Consider the following 20114-nt stretch of genomic DNA (forward strand, 5'->3'; position numbering starts at 1 on the left):
AAAGCAGCTTGTTTTTAGACACTTTTTCCTTCTTTCAAGCATATTTTCACTTAAAATAATCTGTTAGTGATTAAGTAAGTTTTTCTTTCTTATTACAAGCACAAAAAACTTGCTTTCACTGGCAGATTTTTCTACTTATTTCAAGTGAAAATGTGTTTGAAACAAGTGAAAATTATCTAAAAACAAGTTCATTTTTAGGTGATGAGTCTTATTTTAAGTGGAAAGAGATTAGTTTTGACTAGAAATGAGACATTTTGACAAGAAATAAGACAAATATTCTTGGAAAGATTTTGAGTTTTTGCAGTGTATAGAAACACAGAGGTGAACTTACTGAATTGTGAGGACCTACCTACCTGGTTATGTACAGACGAAGTGGGGACCTGATTTTGTCCCTACAAAGTGGGGACCTCTATGTTTATGAGGACATTTTGTCTCGACTAATGACAGGTTTGGTTACAACAGCTGAAGTACAAATGTGTGTGTGTATGTGTGTGTCTGTATGTGTATGTGTGTGTCTTGTGTGTATTTGATCTCAGTTTTTCTCGGAGAAGTCTCTGCAGATCCCTTGGACGAGTGGAGCGATGAAGTCGGCGAGGCCGTTGAACTCCCGGGTGAAGAAGGTGTGGCTGTCCTTTGGCTCCGATGACATCGCTCTGAGGTCATCCATGGGCGCCCAGGCCACGCCCACAGAGTAGATGATGATGTCTGGGTGAGTGACAGACACAAGGAGGAGACAGGTCTGTTATGACTTAAAGGAAGAATCGCAGAGATGGACAGAGTATCTCTGCCCCATTTTTACTCTTACTCAAGTACCCCAGTACTTGAGTAAGAGTAAAAATACTACTGGTCTAAATTTACTCTGTTACAAGTAAAAGTAGCTCAGTCGATATGTTACTCGAGTAAGAGTAAAAAAGTACTTGCTTTTAAAGGTACTTAAGTATCCAAAAGTACATGCTTTTAAATCTACTTACTTAGCCTACTTCTAAACGAATTTAAGGACCTTTTAACTGTTGTTTCTGAGAATGAACTCTTTGAAACCACCTGCACTGATGTGCTGCTTTTAGAACCACAATGTTATATAAAGCCTGCAGAAATACTTATAAAAACAAATAAAATGAATCGGGTATAGTTTTGAGTCGACAAACACAGTCAAGAGCGTGGCTACTTTGGCGGTATGGGATGACGTATTTCCACTTTTACGTAGATCCCAGTGGAGAGCTGCACTGTGATAGGTTTCCTTCTTTGACAAACACAGCTTGTGTCCAATAGTATTTTAGAAAAAAAAAAGGGCAGGCTTGAAAGTAACGAGTACTTTTCAGCCTTCCTAGAAATTAACTCGAGTAAAAGTAAAAATATTTGTGTTGGAAATGTATTCAAGTAAGAGTAATAAGTACCAACGAAATCTAATACTCAAGTAAAGTACAAATCCTCTGGATATGTACTTAAGTACAGTACTCTAGTAAATTTACTCCGTTACTGTCCACCACTGAAGAATCGAACACAGACTGGCTGTTGTTGTAACGCACACACACCTTGTGAGTGTGCGTATAGCGCCGGGCTCCTCACGTCGTCGTACGACTGACCGTCCGTCACCACGATGAGGAAGTTGCGTCCTGGTCCCGTCCGCCTGGTGGAGGGAACGGGAAACGCAGCATTAATATATGGGACTGTTTTTTGGGGGGGTTTTTAGCGGCGGATGAATCTCCACTCTGAGGTGTAGTGGTAGACGAGAGCGGCATTTTTATGCAAATGAGAATGACTGATGCATCCTGGGTAATTTAGGGGCAGCGCCCGGCATCCCTCCATTGAAAGGTTCAGCCTAACTGGCTTGACAAACTAAGTAACAAAAAGTTGTCTATTAACAGGCTATTTACAGACAACACTTAGCCAAAACCTCCCCGGTGATTCCACCAAATACGTGTAGATGTCTGGGTCAGACATTTCTGGCCACTGTGTGGAGTCATTGATCACTGTGGGAGGCTAAAGGAGCATACCGCTAGATTCATTCATTGTAATTTTTCAAGATAGTGTGAACGGTGGGTTTCAAAGAGGGTGTCAAAAATAATTATGAGACATAGTGCTACAAAAGAAACAAAAAATTAAACATTCAGATTGATTGTTAGTTAGTCTACGGTCCATCAAAACACAAAAAGCCACTGAGTGCAATTTAAAAATGCCGGGTGCTGCCCCTAAATTACCCAGGATGCATCAGTTATTCTCATTTGCATAAAAATGCAGCTCTGGTCTATATGGGACTGTTTTTTGTTTTTTTTAGCGGTGGATGAATCTCCACTCTGAGGTGTAGTGATGAGGTGCGTCGTTACCTGAAGAGTCTCTGGGTGGTGTAGCTGATGGCGGCCCCGGTCGCCGTGCCTCCGCTCATGTAGGGGATCCTCTTCAGCGCCATGGCGACTTCCTCCTTACTGGAGTGGTCGGACATGGTGAACTCCAGCCGCTGGTCGTAGGTGAACTGCACCGCACCTGCACCACACACACACACACACACACACACACACACACACACACACACACACACACCACGTGTCAATCAGCTAATCAATCAATCAATCCCTTACAGAAAAACCACATGAACTTCACATGTGATTCACATAAATTTGGGCCAAAAACACATGTTTCCCATGTGCAAATAACATGTTTCCCATGTGAAAAACATATTTTCCACATTTTTACATGTGAAAATCACATGTGAAAATCACATGTGCAAAGTCACATGTGATCACATGTGTTCACATGGGACTTAACATGTGATTCACATAAAATTGGGCCAAATACACATGTTTCCCATGTGCAAATAACATGTTTCACATGTGAAAATCACATGTGAAAAACCACATGTGCAAAGTCACATGTGCAAAAGTCACATGTGATCACATGTGAAAAATCACATGTGAAGTTCATGTGGTTTTTCTGTATGGGATAAGTCAGTCCAGTCATTTTATGAAAAAAGGTTGAACAAATTGCAACAGAAGCAACCTCAACTGATTTTGTATCCTCAACATGTCCTGAGTGAGGGAGAAAAAGCCCAGAAGAATCCCATTAGGGGAAAGTTTAGAAAAAGACCCAAACATAGCCCATTTATACGCATATTAATTATTTTTCTCATGTGAATAGGGTAACATTTTTAACCTTTAGATATCTCCATGAAAATTACTGAGTTGATTACTTACATTAAGACAAACAAAAAATGTATTACAAGGTTTTTGAAATTCTTTGTTAACATGAGCTAATTTGCACACATTTGCATAAATTCCACCGTTTTGACGGCACATGTACTAAAGGTGCTGTGGTGGTACCAGCTTGAAAACTGGAATGAGTTGACTCCATCGGTCAACCGACAAGAAACCACTTTAAATTTCAAGATGACTGCAATTTTTCAAGACAGCCACACAGCCTTAGTAGAGCAGGTATGACATTAGGCCACGTATGGCTAATTTGCATTCATACAACACCTGATCTAAACATTGAGTATAGCAGGTGAAAATGTCTTCTTCAGTCTTGTTAACATATTACAGTTACAGAAAAATAATTCATTTTGTAATTAATTTTTGAGGATACAAAATCAGTTGAGTTTGCTTCTGTTGCAATTTGTTCAACGTTGACCCCTTTTTTGGCTTAAAATGACTGGCACATTTACACTGATGCTTAATGTGTCAGTGTTGATGAATGTGCACTGTCCCAATTCAATAAATAAAGAAATGAAATGAAATGAAATGACTAGTCAGTTAATTAGCCGTGCTCCGTCTGGTGGCGCTCACCGATCCGAGCGCCAACGTCCGAGATGTCGAAGCTGCTGGCGACTCCCGACAGGAAGTCCAGGACCAGCTGGAAGTTCCCCTCGCCGACGCTGGAGGAGCCGTCGATCAGGAAACCGACGTTGACGGAGTTGTAGCAGGTTTTACCTGAAACACACAGATGGACAGGTGTAGAGGTGAGCATGTTAAAGGGATAGTTCACCCAAAATTGAAATTTCACTCATTATCTACTCACCGTCATGTGGACTAAGGGCTGGGAGAAGTCCTCCGTGGCTTCTCTGAGTTACAGGGGGTCTTGGCATAGCAGTGCATGTCCATATAACGGTTGCAAATGGATACCAACTGTCTTTGTAACAAAAAGACACACCAAAAAACATCCAAATACCTCCATGCTGCTCGTATGTAATGTCCGTCTTGTATTGAAGCCCCGAAATGAGAAATTGTCCCTAAAAAAATTAAATACGTCTATATTTCAAGCTTGTTTTGTAGTGGAAGCTTCTCGAAGCTCCTCTTCCTGGTTCGTCCAAATTTGACATTTATCACATTTTTTTCGGGACAATTTCGCATTTCGGGGCTTCAATACAAGACGGACATTACATACGAGCAGCATGGAGGTATTTGGATGTTTTTTGGTGTGTCTTTTTGTTACAAAGACAGTTGGTATCCATTTGCAACCGTCATATGGACATGCACTGTTACGCCGAGACCCCCTGTAACTCAGAGAAGCCACGGAGGACTCTGAAACTTCTCCCAGCCCTTAGTCCACATGAGGGGGGGGGATAATGAGGGAAATTTCAATTTTGGGTGAACTATCCCTTTAACAGGTGAGCAGGTGAACAGGTAAATAGATGACCAGGTGAGCATGTGTCTTACTGCAGAGCAGGCCGTCCAGAGCGCAGAGCCTCTGGCTGAGCGGCTTGACGTGCTTAGTGGTGCTGAACCAGCTGGGGATAGCGTAGCTGAAGAAGCCGTTGTCTTTGCACACCGCCTGTGGAGAGAAGGGGGCGGAGCTTCAGCCTCACCTGTCACTGAAACCAAAACAAAACTGAGCTGCACGTGTCACCGGAGAGACATGATGACGTGTTGTGACATGAACCTTCTTGACGAAGTCCTTGTCCGGCACCATGTTGAGCTCCTCGGGCGCCGGCTTGGCCACCGACACCAGGAAGACGTTGACGCCGGAGTCTCGTGCGAACTTGGCGGCCTGCTCCAGGTCGTCGGACGGCCAGCCGTCGATCAGCACCATCATCACCCGGGGGTGGCCCCGCCGCCCGCCGTTCTCCTGGATGAAGAAGGTCTCGGCCGTGTGCATGATGGCTTTACCTGTGGTCGACCAGGAGTTAGTCGCTGTGCACTTTTTTACATTGGTTTGTTATATTCACACACACACACAACACATATTTTGTGTGAATCAGGTCTCTCCCATTGAAGCTACCAAAAGCTTATTGTGGGAGCCTGGATACATACAACACAAAACAATACAGCATATACTGCAATACACACAAAGCATTAACAGTATGAATACACACACACACACACACAAACACAACAATAAAGCACGTACAAAACTAACAATACAGTACATGAAACATTAACAGACGTTAGACAACGTGGACCCCAAGCCAAGCGTACCAACAGAAGCTTTTCATAACATGTAAATAAAAAAGCAGATGATTATAAAATTTACATTCAATTTACTATGGTTCAGATGCTCAATGGTTGCAGCTTATATAAACTAAGTAATTTAATTTTTAGCTTTTTCTTGAAAATGGAGATGGACATGCACTTAACGTGGGATGTAATTTACTTTACTTTACGTATGTTTATTTACACAACTACTGTTGACATCTCTATTAGGCTTACACTGTTAAAAAATATCTACGGATATCTGCTGACAAAAAGAACGTTTAAAAAATGGGGTATCCAATGGGGCGGCTGGTCAATAGAGGGCGCCATCCCACCACTCCCTAGTACCTTGAATAAGACTAAAAAGTATATTTATGAGCGAGATAGAAGTGATGTGTCACCTGCAATAAAAATGTAGATTAAACATGTTCTACGTTGTCTAAAGTCACTGATTGGTCCCGTGTTTCCTCCTCGGGCAGAAATCTTTGCCCATAGACAAGAGACAGGAGCTGAATAAGGTCATTGATGGTGCGTTCAGGTGTACTCAGGGTATGGAACATCCTATGTTTAGTATATAATATAGTATATAGCAGTGGTTCCCAACTTTTTTTTACGTAAAGGACCCTAAACCGACACAAATTAGACCACAACCAAGACTTTGAAACAAACATCAGAATATTTGTTCTAAGACTGTACATTCAAATTAGGACCGATGGCATGAATTTTTGCATACATTTTTGAGAAATTTCTGGGAAAAGATTTAATATTTCTGGGAAAAAAATGTAAAATTTAGAATGGGCCCTGTATAATATAATAGTCAAGGTTTATTTTGAAGTTTGGTATAGTCCTCCATGGAAAAAAACTACACCAGCCGCCACTAGTTCAAACTTTGACTGTTTCCTTTTAAACTATAATTTTCTGTGATTTAAGATGCAGAAGGAAAGGACCTGGATAATATTATTAGTATGGTTTATTTTCAAAGCTACAAAAAGACAGCTATTAAATTATAAAACTCTTCAAAAAGTTCCTGAAATTTCATTGGACACTTGAAGGGCCTTTCATTTCTTTTTTTATATATAATTTTGGTTTGTTTTGTTTTTTTGTCCTCCATAATTTCGCATGTGTACCACGATTATATATATTTTCTTAAATAATATGGATTTGTATTTATGATATAGATTTTTGTGGTGAAAAAAAAGTGTGTGTGTGTGTGTGTGTGTGTGTGTGTGTGTGTGTGTGTGTGTGTGTGTGTGTGTGTGTGTGTGTCACCTATGTTGCTGTCTCCTCCCAGATACGCCAGCTCCTTGATGGCGAACAGCAGCTCTTTGGGCTGAGAGAAGTTGGAGAGCAGGAACTCCGTCCTGGGAGAATCACTGCACACAGGATTTTCAGAATAAAAGCACGACCCAGACCAGAAGTCTGTGTGTGTGTGTGTGTGTGTGTGTGTGTGTGTGTTTAAGTGTGTTTAAGTGTGTGTGTGTGTGTCTGACCTGGCCTGGATCAGACCTACATGAGGTCCCGTGGGTCCGACCCTCAACATGGCCGCCAGTTTGGTGACGAAGTTCTTCTGCAGGTTGAAGCGTCGCCGCCCGATGTTGTTGCTGCTGTCGATCACCATGGCGATGTCCATCTGACAGTCTGCACACACACACACACAAAGACTCAATGTTCACTTTCATTCATTCACATGTCACATGACCCAATCATAGGCCCTTCCTGCAGAGACTTTGTTTTCTGAGCAGATTAAAGACTTTTAATGTGGAGAAAACACTAATGGAGTTATTTTATACGTCTTTTATCGAATCAGTCTTAACTTTTTGTATTGTCTCGTGGTACGGCAACTTAACAGTGCAGAACAAAAAACGGATGCTAGACATTCAGTAGCCTATGTTTACATGACACTTGAGAAAACCGAATGATTGCCTTAATCCGACTAGAACTGGACAACTGAAGTGCATGTAAACGCGTTAGTCCGACTAACATCGGAGTTCTCCAACAACTTAAGACTCCCAGATAATGTGATTGGAATTCGACTTTCTCCAGCATGTAGGCTACTGTATACTATACGCCTTAATCAGAGTTTAAGTTTACGCCCCTCCTCGATGTCCATTTAATAATTTAATGCATATAAACGTACTCAAAACGAGTGTCAAATTTTACCCCTACTGCAATCAGAATGATCAATCAGCTCTAAGTTTTTAACTAGAAATGACAAAAAATCTGTCTAAAGCGCTCTTTTTTTTTACTCATTTTATTGATGGTTACTTACTATTGACGTGATTGTAATTGTTTTATTCATATGACAGTCTATTCTGCCCTACAAAGGCAAAGTGCAGTATCTGCATTTTTACAAAAAGAAATCTTTTGACCAATCAAAAGTGTAAAGGCATATTCTCTTCACTCTGGTAGAATTTGATATTGGTACTGCTGAAATTTCCAGAGTTATTGGGCTTTTTATTTTGCTGTCCATCCAAAAAAACACTGTGAAACCAAGGCAAAGTGCAGTATCTGCAAAGAGTAACTGTAATCCCTACATCCTATAATTTACTCTATGATTCCATTGGAGTAAAACCAAGCCAAAGTGCAGTATCTGCACCAAAACCAAGGCAAAGTGCCGTATCTGCCATAAAACGGTCAAAATTGGTCAGAAAGACAAACTACAAACTGCATTTAATTCAGTCCACCTTTATCTAATCAATTATAGACTTGGTAGTTATTCATCATTTGATGCTTAAAGCAGAAGTAAGTGGTCCGGTCGTTTTCGCTAATGCTGCGTTCCAGGCAGGCTTTTGAAATCGTAAATTACAGCTTCAAGTCACAACTTACGACTTTGTAGCGTTCCAGGCAACCCACTCGTGTTTCTCCGACCTGTTTTACCGGTGAAAGTCACTATAACGGCCACTCGTAACTTCTGACCCGTGAACTCGTACCAGATTGAACTGGTACGACTTCACGGTCGGAAAAATACGAGTTTCCTTGAACGCACCATAACAGTCCTCGTCCCTACGTCGCCACATTCACGGCGTTCCTTGGCTGCACACACAGCCCTGCATGCCGTTCTCTCTCCTCATTGGATAAAAACTGTAGGATACGATAAATGTTTTCTCCTGGGCTCAGAGCAGAGCAGAGTGACTGACAGACCCGTGTTTCAGTCCAAACACTCTATGTAAGTGATTGCTGTCGGAAGATAGAACTATTTAAGACTTATATTAACACAAATATATCACTTCTGCTTTAAACCTGACAATGAAGAATACAAAAAGCTCAGATACTGCACTTTGCCTTTGTAGGGCAGTATTGGTGTGGTTGTTATTGCTGTTGTTTTTTTATTTGATTTGAAACACTGAAAGACGGTGTGATGACGTGTGATGGCAGCACCTTTGTTTCCACTCTGCAGTATTTTCTTCACTGACGGTTTCTTCAGCGGCTTCTTCAGTGGCTGAGCCGCTGGCGGCAAAGCGGTGGTGCTGGTGTCACTGGTCAGTTCTAATGGGACGTTGACGGGCTCTGGTGACACACACACATAGAGACAGACACACACACACACAAACACACACACATCATTGGGGGATGTTTGATCAGTGATATCGGCTCTGATTGATCCTGATCACACTGCAAAAACTCAAATATCTTACCAAGAATATTTGTCTTATTTATAGTCAAAGCAAATCTCATTCTACTTAAAATAAGACTCATCACATTTAAAAAGTAGCTTGTTTTTAGACACTTTTTCTTTACTTCTTTCAAGCAGATTTTCAATGGAAATAAGTAGAAAAATCTGATAGTGGAGCAAGTTTTTCTTCCTTATTACAGTCGAGCACAAAAAACCTGCTTTCACTGGCAGATTTTTCTACTTATTTCAAGTAAAAATGTGTTTGAAACAAGTGAAAATGATCTAAAAACAAGTTAATTTTCAGGTAATGAGTCTTATTTTAAGTGGAAAGAGATTAGCCTACATTTCACAACTTGTTTTAATCATTATTTTATGGAATAAAGTAGTTTTACAGTGTAGAACAGTCAAGAATAGAGACAAACATGAATGAAACAAAAGGAACACTGCAAAAACTCAAAATCTTACCAAGAATATTTGTCTTATTTCTAGTCAAAACAAATCCCATTATAGGCTAATTAAAACGAGACTAATCACATTAAAAAGCAGCTTGTTTTTAGACACTTTTTACTTCTTTCAAGCAGATTTTCACTTGAAATAATCTGATAGTGGAGCAAGTTTTTCTTTCTTATTACAAGCACAAAAAAACTTACTTTCACTGGCAGATTTTTCTACTTATTTCAAGTGAAAATGTGTTTGAAACAAGTTAATTCGTAGGTGATGAGTCTTATTTTAAGTGGAAAGAGATTAGTTTTGACTAGAAATGAGACATTTTGAGAAGAAATAAGACAAATATTCTTGTAAAGATTGTGAGTTTTTGCAGTGCAGCTGATGGATGACCTACTGGTGAGGCTGAAGGAGGCGGTCCACCAGGACAGCGCCTGCGACTGGATGCCGTGGGCGTAGGAGCTCATGTAGTGGTGCCGACCCTGCAGCCGGTGGACCCGGACCGGGCCGCCGGCCGGACCCAGAACCCCCCTGAGGACCAGAGACCACAACACTCAGAACCACCGACAGCATAGACACATGTTATCAAGAATATTTGTCTTATTTCTAGTCAAAACAAATCTCATTTTACTAAGAAATAAGACTAATCACATTAAACGTAGCTTATTTTTAGACACTTTTTACTTCTTTCATGCATTTTTCACTTGAAATAAGTAGAAAAATCTGATAGTAGAGCAAGTTTTTATTTCTTATTACAAGCACAAAAAAACTTGCTTTCACTGGCAGATTTTTCTACTTATTTCAAGTGAAATTTTGTTTGAAACAAGTGAAAATGATCTAAAAACAAGTTGATTTTTAGGTGATGAGTCTTATCTTAAGTGGAAAGAGATTAGTTTTGACTAGAAATGAGACATTTTGACAAGAAATAAGACAAATATTCTTGGAAAGATTTTGAGTTTTTGCAGTGTGGTTCTGGTTCTGGAGCTGCTTCATTACAGATTCAGAGCCACAATAGAGTCACGTTTCTTTTTAAAACCTCTTGAGTTTGGTTGGTGGAGGATATAACTCCGCCCCCAGCTCATAATGTCAGAGGTTAAAAGGATAGTTCAATATTTTTGTCAAATTGGCCCATTGCCATAATCCCTATAGTCATAGCAGTAGGTTCGTTACCTTTAATTGTCGGTGCAAGCTATTTTTAGAACAGAGGCTAGTGGGATTTCTTGGTTTGTTTCCCTCATCAAAATCATCAAATACACAATCCAACAACTCCACAACGCTCTGGTGGACAAGTTGTGAGCTGCACATTCACCACGCTATGAGATAATAACACAACGTTACCACACAGAGTTGTTTTAGAGGGAAATACAGAGACTGTTGATGAAAAACTGTCCCTGAAGGCAACGTGCATCAGCGGTTTTGCATGAATTTCCCTCTAAAACAACTCTGTGTGGTAACGTTGTGTTATTATCTCATAGCGTGGTGAATGTGCAGGTCACAACTTGTCCACCAGAGCGTTGTGGAGTGCTACCAACCTGATACCCTGCTGGGTCCAGTTCTTTGTCTGTGGGAATGAGTAAAACTGGTTCCAACTTTGGCTCTGAACCAAAACCAGAACTAGAACCAGCACAGCGTTGGTTAAAGGGATAGTTCACCCAAAATTCAAATTTCTCAACTCATTATCTCCTCCCCCTCATGTGGACTAAGGGCTGGGAGAAGTTTCAGAGTCCTCCGTGGCTTCTCTGAGTTACAGGGGGTCTCGGCGTAGCAGTGCATGTCCATATGACGGTTGCAAATGGATACCAACTTTTTGTAACAAAAAGACACACTAAAAAACATCCACATACCTCCATGCTGCTCGTATGTAATGTCCGTCTTGTATTGAAGCCCCGACATGAGAAAATGTTCCGAAAAAAATTAAATAAGTCTATGTTTTAAGCTTGTTTGTAGCGGAAGCTCCCAGTGTCTCAGTTCAATTTCTCATGTTGGGGCTTCAATACAAGACGAACATTACATACGAGCAGCATGGAGGTATTTGGATGTTTTTTGGTGTGTCTTTTTGTTACGAAGACAGTTGGTATCCATTTGCAACCGTCATATGGACATGCACTGCTACGCCGAGACCCCCTGTAACTCAGAGAAGCCACGGAGGACTCTGAAACTTCTCCCAGCCCTTAGTCCACATGAGGGGGAGGAGATAATGAGTGAGAAATTTCAATTTTGGGTGAACTTATCCCTTTAATAAAGCGTACAGTAAACCTGATCTGTGGCCTCTGGGCTCACTATAGGATCATGGGCGGATTAACCTCTGGGTGGACCGGTTCCTCTGGACCCGGGTCGACCTCCATAGTAACACGTCAGGCTCATTAGTTCCTGTGAGCTGACGAGTCTGGCCGAGGTCCAAGAGGACGAGCATTTCTAGTCAAAACTAATCTCTTTCCACTTAAACTAAGACTCATCACCTACAAATGAACTTGTTTTTAGATCATTTTCACTTGTTTCAAACACATTTTCACTTGAAATAAGTAGAAATGTTTTTTTTGTGCTTGTAATAAGGAAGAAAAACTTGCTCCACTATCAGATTTTTCTACTTATTTCAAGTGAAAATCTGCTTGAAAGAAGTAAAAAGTGTCTAAAAACAAGCTACTTTTTATGTGATGAGTCTTATTTTAAGTAGAATGAGATTTGCTTTGACTAGAAATAAGACAAATATTCTTGGTAAGATATTGAGTTTTTGCAGTGCAGGACCAAGACCAGAACGGACACTGATCAACACTGCAAAAAGTCAAATATCTTACCAAGAATATTTGTCTTATTTCTAGTCAAAACAAATCTCATTCTACTTAAAATAAGACTCATCACACAAAAAGTAGCTTGTTTTTAGACACTTTTTACTTCTTTCAAGCAGATTTTCACTTGAAATAAGTAGAAAAATCTGACAGTGGAGCAAGTTTTTCTTGCACACAAAAAAAACTTGCTTTCACTGGCAGATTTTTCTACTTATTTCAAGTGAAAATGCGTTTGAAACAAGTGAAAATGATCTAAAAACAAGTTAATTCGTAGGTGATGAGTCTTATTTTAAGTGGAAAGAGATTAGTTTTGACTAGAAATGAGACATTTTGACAAGAAATAAGACAAATATTCTTGGAAAGATTTAGAGTTTTTGCAGTGAACCATGTAAATGATGGAGGAGGAGAGTCTCTCCTGACAGGAAACGTTCAGAGAGGAGGAGGAGGAGGAGGAGGAGGAGGAGGGAGGAAGAGGAGGAGGAGGAGGAGGAGGAGGAAGAGAAGGAGGAAGAGGAGGTGCAGGGTTGAGAGTTTAATCCTTCATTCCTGCTCGGCCTCCTGGTGAGTGTGTTTGGTTGATGCTCTCACGCGCCTCCTGGTTATGTCACAGCTGCAGCTGCTGGGCCACGTGTGTGTGTGTGTGTGTGTGTGTGTGTGTAAACCTGCATCACACACACACACACACACACCCCCAAGCCACCTGACAGACCTGGTCTCAGTCAGTCATTACGAACATTATTATACGAGAGCCACACAAAGAAAAGAAAAACTTGCTCCACTATCAGATTTTTCTACATATTAGTGTGACTTTTGGCCATTTTCTTCCGCCTTTTTACGGTCTTCTTCTAGTCCTTCATGCTTTGTGCTATTTCAACAATTCATATATCAAAACGTGCAGCTTTTTTAAAACTTTATCGGCATTACTTTTCTCTTTTTAACTATTTATACTTTTTCAAATATTTAACTTTTTCTGATTTTTTTCAGCTTTATAATGTGTGTGTGTTGCGTCTAACGAGCAGAGCTAGAGTGGTGCTAGAGTGGAGAGAGGCAAAAAAACATTCTAGAGTTTTTCTGGCTAAACTGTCAGCATGGCCGCAAATTAAACTCTAGACAAATTATTTTCTCCAGTTTTGTAGCCACACTTGTCTTCTGGCTAAAATTCTGGTCAAAAATGCAAAGAGACTTAGATAATAATTTAAAATATTTTTTAAATGCAGCCAGGGAGCTCTCTGCTCTCATTCAGCCCAATGCATTTTTTTCACATCAGCAGGAGAAGGAGCTCAACTTTGTAACTTGCTGTTAAGTGCTTTTTAATTCATTTTAATTCACCAAAAAATAGTCACAGGTCACAAAAAAGTCCTCTTCTTACTTGGTGTGGCTAATTTATACCAATTTCTTTTTATTTTAAGCATCATTGAAAAATCTCACATTCATCAAAGTCTCAACCTCTCTTCTCCCCAACTCTACTCTAGTGTAGTGGTTAGGGTGGCTGCTTGCCAACCCCAAGGTCACTGGTTCAAATCCAGGTTGAGCACTCTTGTTATGAATTCTGCTCCCCTCCATCACCCTCAATTGGTTACAGGTGGTCGTTAAGAGACGCATTAATTGCTAGTGCCACAGTTTGTAACTTGCTGTTAAGTGCTTTTTAAATCATTTTAATTCACCAAAAAATAGTCACAGGTCACAAAAAAGTCCTCTTCTTTCTTGGTGTGGCTAATTTCTGCACTTCCCTTACCTTTTTTTTTTAAGCAGGAGCCAGTGATCCTCTTATTAAAGGTTTTCTTTGCCCCTCACATACTGTCTCTGCCTGTAGCCTAGTGGTTAGCTTGCTGAGCTGGAGACCTGAAGGTTACTGGTTCAAATCTTGCCTCAATAACAATTATAGTGAATTATTTTCCCAGTCGTCCTCTGTTGACTTCTGAAAACTTGCTTCATGTTGAAACTGCTGCTCTCAGCCTGAAATTCACAGACATTTTCATTCTAAGTCATTCAAGCTTGACTCTCAAGCTTTCTTGGTGTTGACACAGTGTGTTTCCAACAGGTGCAGCTCGTTAACTTCAGAGTGAGACAAAGTGCAGATCATTAACAGACAACAGTCTTTGCAACAGTGTGTACACTGTGGCCTAGAGGCAAAGTCAAAGTCTTCTGACCATGAGGTTGTGGGTTCAATTCCTACCTTGGTCAACCATTTGTATGGTCATCACTGCTTGCACTATTTTCACAAAAGTGTCCTCTACTTACTTGTTGTGGTTAATTTCTGCACTTTCCTTACTTTTTTTTTTAAGCAGAAGCCAGTGATCCTCTTATCAAAGGTTTTCTTTGCCCCTCACATACTGTCTCTGTCTGTAGCCTAGTGGTTAGCTTGCTGGTCTGAAGACCTGAAGGTTGCTGGTTCAAATCTTGCCTCAACAACAATTATAGTGAATTATTTTCCCAGTCGTCCTCTGTTGACTTCTGATAACTTGCTTCATGTTGAAACTGCTGCTCTCAGCCTGAAATTCACAGAAATTTTCATTCTAAGTCATTCAAGCTCGACTCTCAAGCTTTCTTGATGTTGACAGTGTTTCCAACAGGTGCAGCTTTGGGCTCGTTAACTTCAGAGTGAGACAGAGTGCAGATCATTAACAGACAACAGTCTTTGCAACTGTGTGTGCACTGTGGCCTAGAGGCAGAGTGGAAGTCTACTGACCATGAGGTTGTGGGTTCGATTCCGACCTTGGTCAAACATTTGTATGGTGATCACTGCTTGCACTATTTGCTAATTCTGCAACAGCGTTCAGCTGCTTTCAGCAGTCACACCATTTCCATTCTTGGAAATGCTTTTTCTAGTTTCAAATAAAAATCTGCTTGAAAGAAGTAAAAAGTGTCTAAAAACAAGCTACTCTTTAATTTGATTAGTCTTATTTTAATTATAATGAGATTTGTTTTGACTAGAAATGACATTTTGACTAGAAATAAGACAAATATTCTTGGTAAGATTTTGAGTTTTTGCAGTGATCCTTTTGTTTCATTCATGTTTGTCTCTATTCTTGACTGTTCTACACTGTAAAACTACTTTATTCCATAAAATAATGATTAAAACAAGTTGTCAAATGTAGGCCACTCTCTAAAATTCATATATTTCATAATTTTATAAAAAATGAATGTGAAAGTCGACTATGTGATGGCAGACCTCACCTGGTCTCAGCCGATCATTACGAACATTATTATACGAGAGCCACACAAAGAGTTTTACTTTGTCACAAACAATAAACGAAACTACAAAAGGTTAAAAAGGTTCTGAAATACTTGAATCTGATTGGTCGGTCACTTTAACAGAAAACAGAAAACTTGTTTTTAGATCATTTTCACTTGTTTCAAACTAATTTTCACTTGAAATAAGTAGAAAAATCTGCCAGTGAAAGCAAGTTTTTTGTGCTTGTAATAAGGAAGAAAAACTTGCTCCTTCCTTTTGTTTCATTCATGTTTGTCTCTATTCTTGACTGTTCTACACTGTAAAACTACTTTATTCCATAAAATAATGATTAAAACAAGTTGTCAAATGTAGGCCACTCTCTAAAATTCATATATTTCATAATTTTATTTAAAAAAATGAATGTGAAAGTCAAACAAAACTACAAAAGGTAAAGAGGTTCTGAAATACTTGAATCTGATTGGTCGGTCACTTTAACAGAAAATAGATTTGCTGCTGTGATTATATTTAAACATGTGGATGAGGTGTGAAGTCTGACCTGTGCACGGCGGCTCCACAGACGGAGGAGACCGAGGCGTAGACCCCCGTCCCGAACACCGACACCCTCCACTGGGTGCAGTCCGGCGGACACAGAACCACGGCGCCGTCGTCCAGCAGGTCGGCCCCCCGGGTCACGCAGGTGACCGGGTACGGCACTGCTCCAAGACACAAGAGAAGAGAGAAACAACAGGTTAAACTTCAGCTCTTTAACATTCATGTAGCCTAAATAAAATTCTTCTTCAGTGCAAAAACTCACAATCTTTCCAAGAATATTGTCTCATTTCTAGTCAAAACTAATCTCTTTTCACTTGAAATAAGACTCATCACCTAAAAATTAACTTGTTTTTAGATCATTTTCACTTGTTTCAAACAAATTTTCACTTGAAATAAGTAGAAAGCAAGTTTTATGTGCTTGTAATAAGGAAGAAAAACTTGCTCCACTATCAGTCAGTAAATAGAGAACACACTGCAAAAACTCAAAATCTTTCCAATAGCCAAATATTTGTCTTATTTCTTGTCAAAATGTCTCATTTCTAGTCAAAACTAAACTCTTTTCACTTAAAATAAGATGCATCACCTAGAAATTAACTTGTTTTTAGATAATTTTCACTTGAAATAAGTAGACAAATCTGCCAGTGAAAGGAAGTTTTTTGTGATTGTAATAAGAAAGAAAAACTTGCTCCACTATCAGATTTTTCTACTTATTTTAATTGAAAATCTGCTTGAAAGAAGTAAAAAGTGTCTAAAAACAAGCTACTTTTTAATGTGATGAGTCTTATTTTAAGTAGAATGAGATTAGTTTTGACTAGAAATGACATTTTGACTAGAAATAAGACAAATATTCTTGGTAAGATTTTGAGTTTTTGCAGTGATCCTTTTGTTTCATTCATGTTTGTCTCTATTCTTGACTGTTCTACACTGTAAAACTACTTCATTCCATAAAATAATGATTAAAACAAGTTGTCAAATGTAGGCCACTCTCTAAAATTCATATATTTCATAATTTTATTTAAAAAAAATGAATGTGAAAGTCGACTATGTGATGAACAACATTAATATCAAATATTAATAGTTAGGGTTAGGGTTTCCTGCTGCTGATCTCATTTATGCAACAAAAACTCATTTTCCAGTGAAGATGAGACAGCAACAACAATAACAGTGCGTCGTTTCCATGGCAGCGGCATGGTCGCCGGGGCGTCCAACAGACAGATTCACCACCGTTACGTAACGTTATTCATGAGAATCAGTGAGAAACAAACGAGCTCTGTTGAAGAGCGAACGGACGGACGGACGGAGCTCAGGTCGGATTGATTCTGGCTCAATACAAACACACAGAGGAGGAGTAGAGTTTCATCCGTCTGTCGGAGAGAGGGATTCATCAAAGGAAGAGGAGAAAAAGGAGAAAAGAAAAAGGAGAAGAGGATGATAAAGAAGAGGAAAAAGAAGAAGTAGAAAAAGAAAAAGGAGAAAAAGAGGAGGAAGAGGAGGAAACACATTCAAACCAACTCAACAGTTTAATGAACATTAACATAATGAAGTTGTGATGTCATAATGTAACGTAATGAAGTTGTGCACTGCAAAAACTCAAAATCTTTCCAAGAATATTTGTCTTATTTCTTGTCAAAATGTCTAAATTTTAGTCAAGACTAATCTATATCCACATAAAATAAGACTCATCACCTAAAAATTAACTTGTTTTGAGATCATTCTCATTTGTTTCAAACTAATTTTCACTTGAAACAAGTAGAAAAATCTGCCAGTGAAAGCAAGTTTTTTTTCTGCTTGTAACAAGAAAGAAAAACTTGCTCCACTATCAGATTTTTCTACTTATTTAAAGTGGAAAATTTGCTTGAAAAAAGTAAAAAGTGTCTAAAAACAAGCTACTATTTAATGTGATGAGTCTTATTTTAAGTATAATTAGATTTATTTTGACTAGAAATAAGACAAATATTCTTGGTAAGATTTTTTTTTTTTTTATTGAGTTTTTGCAGTGTGATGTCATAATGTAACGAACAGAGTGGCACACTGTCACAAAACTTTTTTCGGTAACACTTTACAATAAGGGTCCCTTAATTAACGTTAGTTAGTAGGCTACATTATTAAGCATTAATATATAAACTAATGTGTTAATTAATGCTGAGTAATGCATACTAATTACATTATTCGACTTTTAAATTTATTAACCCTTTAACACCTATAATATTAACCATTCCGCCTGGACTTATTTTGTTTTTTTAGCTGTAAACTGTAACTTTGAGTAGTAAACATTAATTAACTGCTTACTTACAGGCTACATTCATTAATGTGTTTCATAATCCTAAGTAATACATAATAATGATTGTTAATATATCTGTAAACAGTTAATTAATGCTTAATAATGTACTAACTAACGTTAATTAAGCCAGGGACCCTTATTGTCCCTTAAGTGTTACCCTTTTTTCTTTTTATTTTCTTTTTTCTAAGAAAGCTTTAATCTGGAATTAATTCAAACTCTTTTCAAACTGGTTCAACAAGTTCAGGTGAGCAGAATAAAAAAACAAACAGAGATACTGACCGCTGGAGTCTGAGGCTGAAAACACCGGAGCGAGGGAGGAGAGGAGGCCTGAGGGGGGAGGAGGGGGGAGAGGGGGGGGGGGGGAGAGCATCAAATACAATGAACTAAAAGAGAGAGAGAGAGATCATGTGACCGGTGTTGAGGTGTTGTACCTGTCAGCGGCAGCAGCACGAACAGCACAGACATTTCTGCACCTGAAACACAGTCAGCTCAGTTTACAGGCGGTAAATATCTCCATGGCAACACAAACAGTCAGTCAAATAGAGAACACACTGCAAAAACTCAAAATCTTTCCAAGAATATTTGTCTTATTTCTTGTCAAAATGTCTCATTTCTAGTCAAAACTAATCTCTTTCCACTTAAAATAAGACTCATCACCTAAAAATTAACTTGTTTTTGATCATTTTCACTTGAAATAAGTAGAAAAATCTTTTTGTGTTTGTAATAAGAAAGAAAAACTTGCTCCACTATCAGATTTTTCTACTTATTTCAAGTGAAAATCTGCTTGAAATAAGTAAAAAGGGTCAAAAAACAAGCTACTTAGAGCCTTATTTTGAGTATAATTTGATTTGTTTTGACTAGAAATAAGACAAATATTCTTGGTAAGATTTTGAGTTTTTGCAGTGCACTCATCAGTCATTAATAATAATTTACCAGCTGGTTATTGAACCAGTTATCAATTAATTCATTAGCAAACAAACCAGTCAGTCACTTAGTTAACAACCAGTCAGTAAACTCTGCTGTTAGTCAACTAGTGAAACTGGTTAGTATACAACCCTGACACTTTACGATCAGTCGGTAAAACACTGAAACAGCCAGTAAAAGACACAATTAACACTTTGTTAACCAATAAACAGCTCATTAAAAAAAGTAAAAGCAAACAGTCACAAGAAAACACTCCACCCAACCTGTGGCTAAACCAGTCAGTTAACCAGTTAACAGCAGCTATTGAGTATCAGCCGGGCAAAGTGAATCAAACAGTAAGAAAACCAGTCAACAAGGCAGAAACCAGTAAAAACTCAACTCATTTAGTTCAGTGAACCAGTCGGTAAACGGACAGAAAGCTGAGAAACAGCTGGTTAAGTAGTTCAACACTGCAAAAACTCAAAATCCTTCCAAGAATATTTGTCTTATTTCTTGTCAAAATGTCTTATTTCTAATCAAAACTAATCTCTTTCCACTTAAAATAAGACTCATCACCTAAAAATTAACTTGTTTTTAGATCATTTTCACTTGTTTCAAACACATTTTCACTTGAAATAAGCAGAAAATTCTGCCAGTGAAATCCACTATCCAAATTTTCTACTTATTTCAAATGAAAATATACTTGAAAGAAGTAAAAAGTGTCTAAAAACAAGCTACTTTTTAATGTAATGAGTCTTATTTTAAGTATAATGAGATTTGTTTTGAAATATTCTTGGTAAGATTTTTAGTTTTTGCAGTGAACAGGTTAATAACCAAAAAGAAACAGCTGGTTAGTTCAACAGGTTAATAAACAGTCAGTAAACCAGCCAGTGAAAGTAGAGACAGAAACAGCTGGTAACCCTATCAGTGGTTAGTATCAGAAAACAACCAGTCGGTAAAA

The 20114-nt window shown here is 38.8% G+C and overlaps 1 protein-coding gene across 1 annotated transcript; it reads right to left on the reverse strand.

Annotated features, from left to right (window-relative positions):
- Positions 1 to 420: 420 nt before the first annotated feature.
- Positions 421 to 18717, reverse strand: coch (coagulation factor C homolog, cochlin (Limulus polyphemus)). Its single transcript, XM_085767675.1, has 13 exons — positions 18682 to 18717; positions 18530 to 18577; positions 15974 to 16130; positions 9854 to 9987; positions 8778 to 8906; positions 6890 to 7037; positions 6669 to 6772; positions 4870 to 5096; positions 4647 to 4761; positions 3777 to 3920; positions 2325 to 2481; positions 1533 to 1627; positions 421 to 705 (listed from the first exon to the last, which is right to left on the reverse strand). Exons 1-13 carry the CDS (start codon positions 18713 to 18715, stop codon positions 533 to 535), a joined length of 1665 nt encoding a protein of 554 aa, XP_085623801.1. The 5' UTR covers positions 18716 to 18717; the 3' UTR covers positions 421 to 532.
- Positions 18718 to 20114: the final 1397 nt, after the last annotated feature.

Source organism: Trachurus japonicus, chromosome 22 (genome assembly GCF_045865225.1).
Source record: "Trachurus japonicus isolate A0001 chromosome 22, Traja_1.0".
Classification (NCBI taxonomy): domain Eukaryota; kingdom Metazoa; phylum Chordata; class Actinopteri; order Carangiformes; family Carangidae; genus Trachurus; species Trachurus japonicus.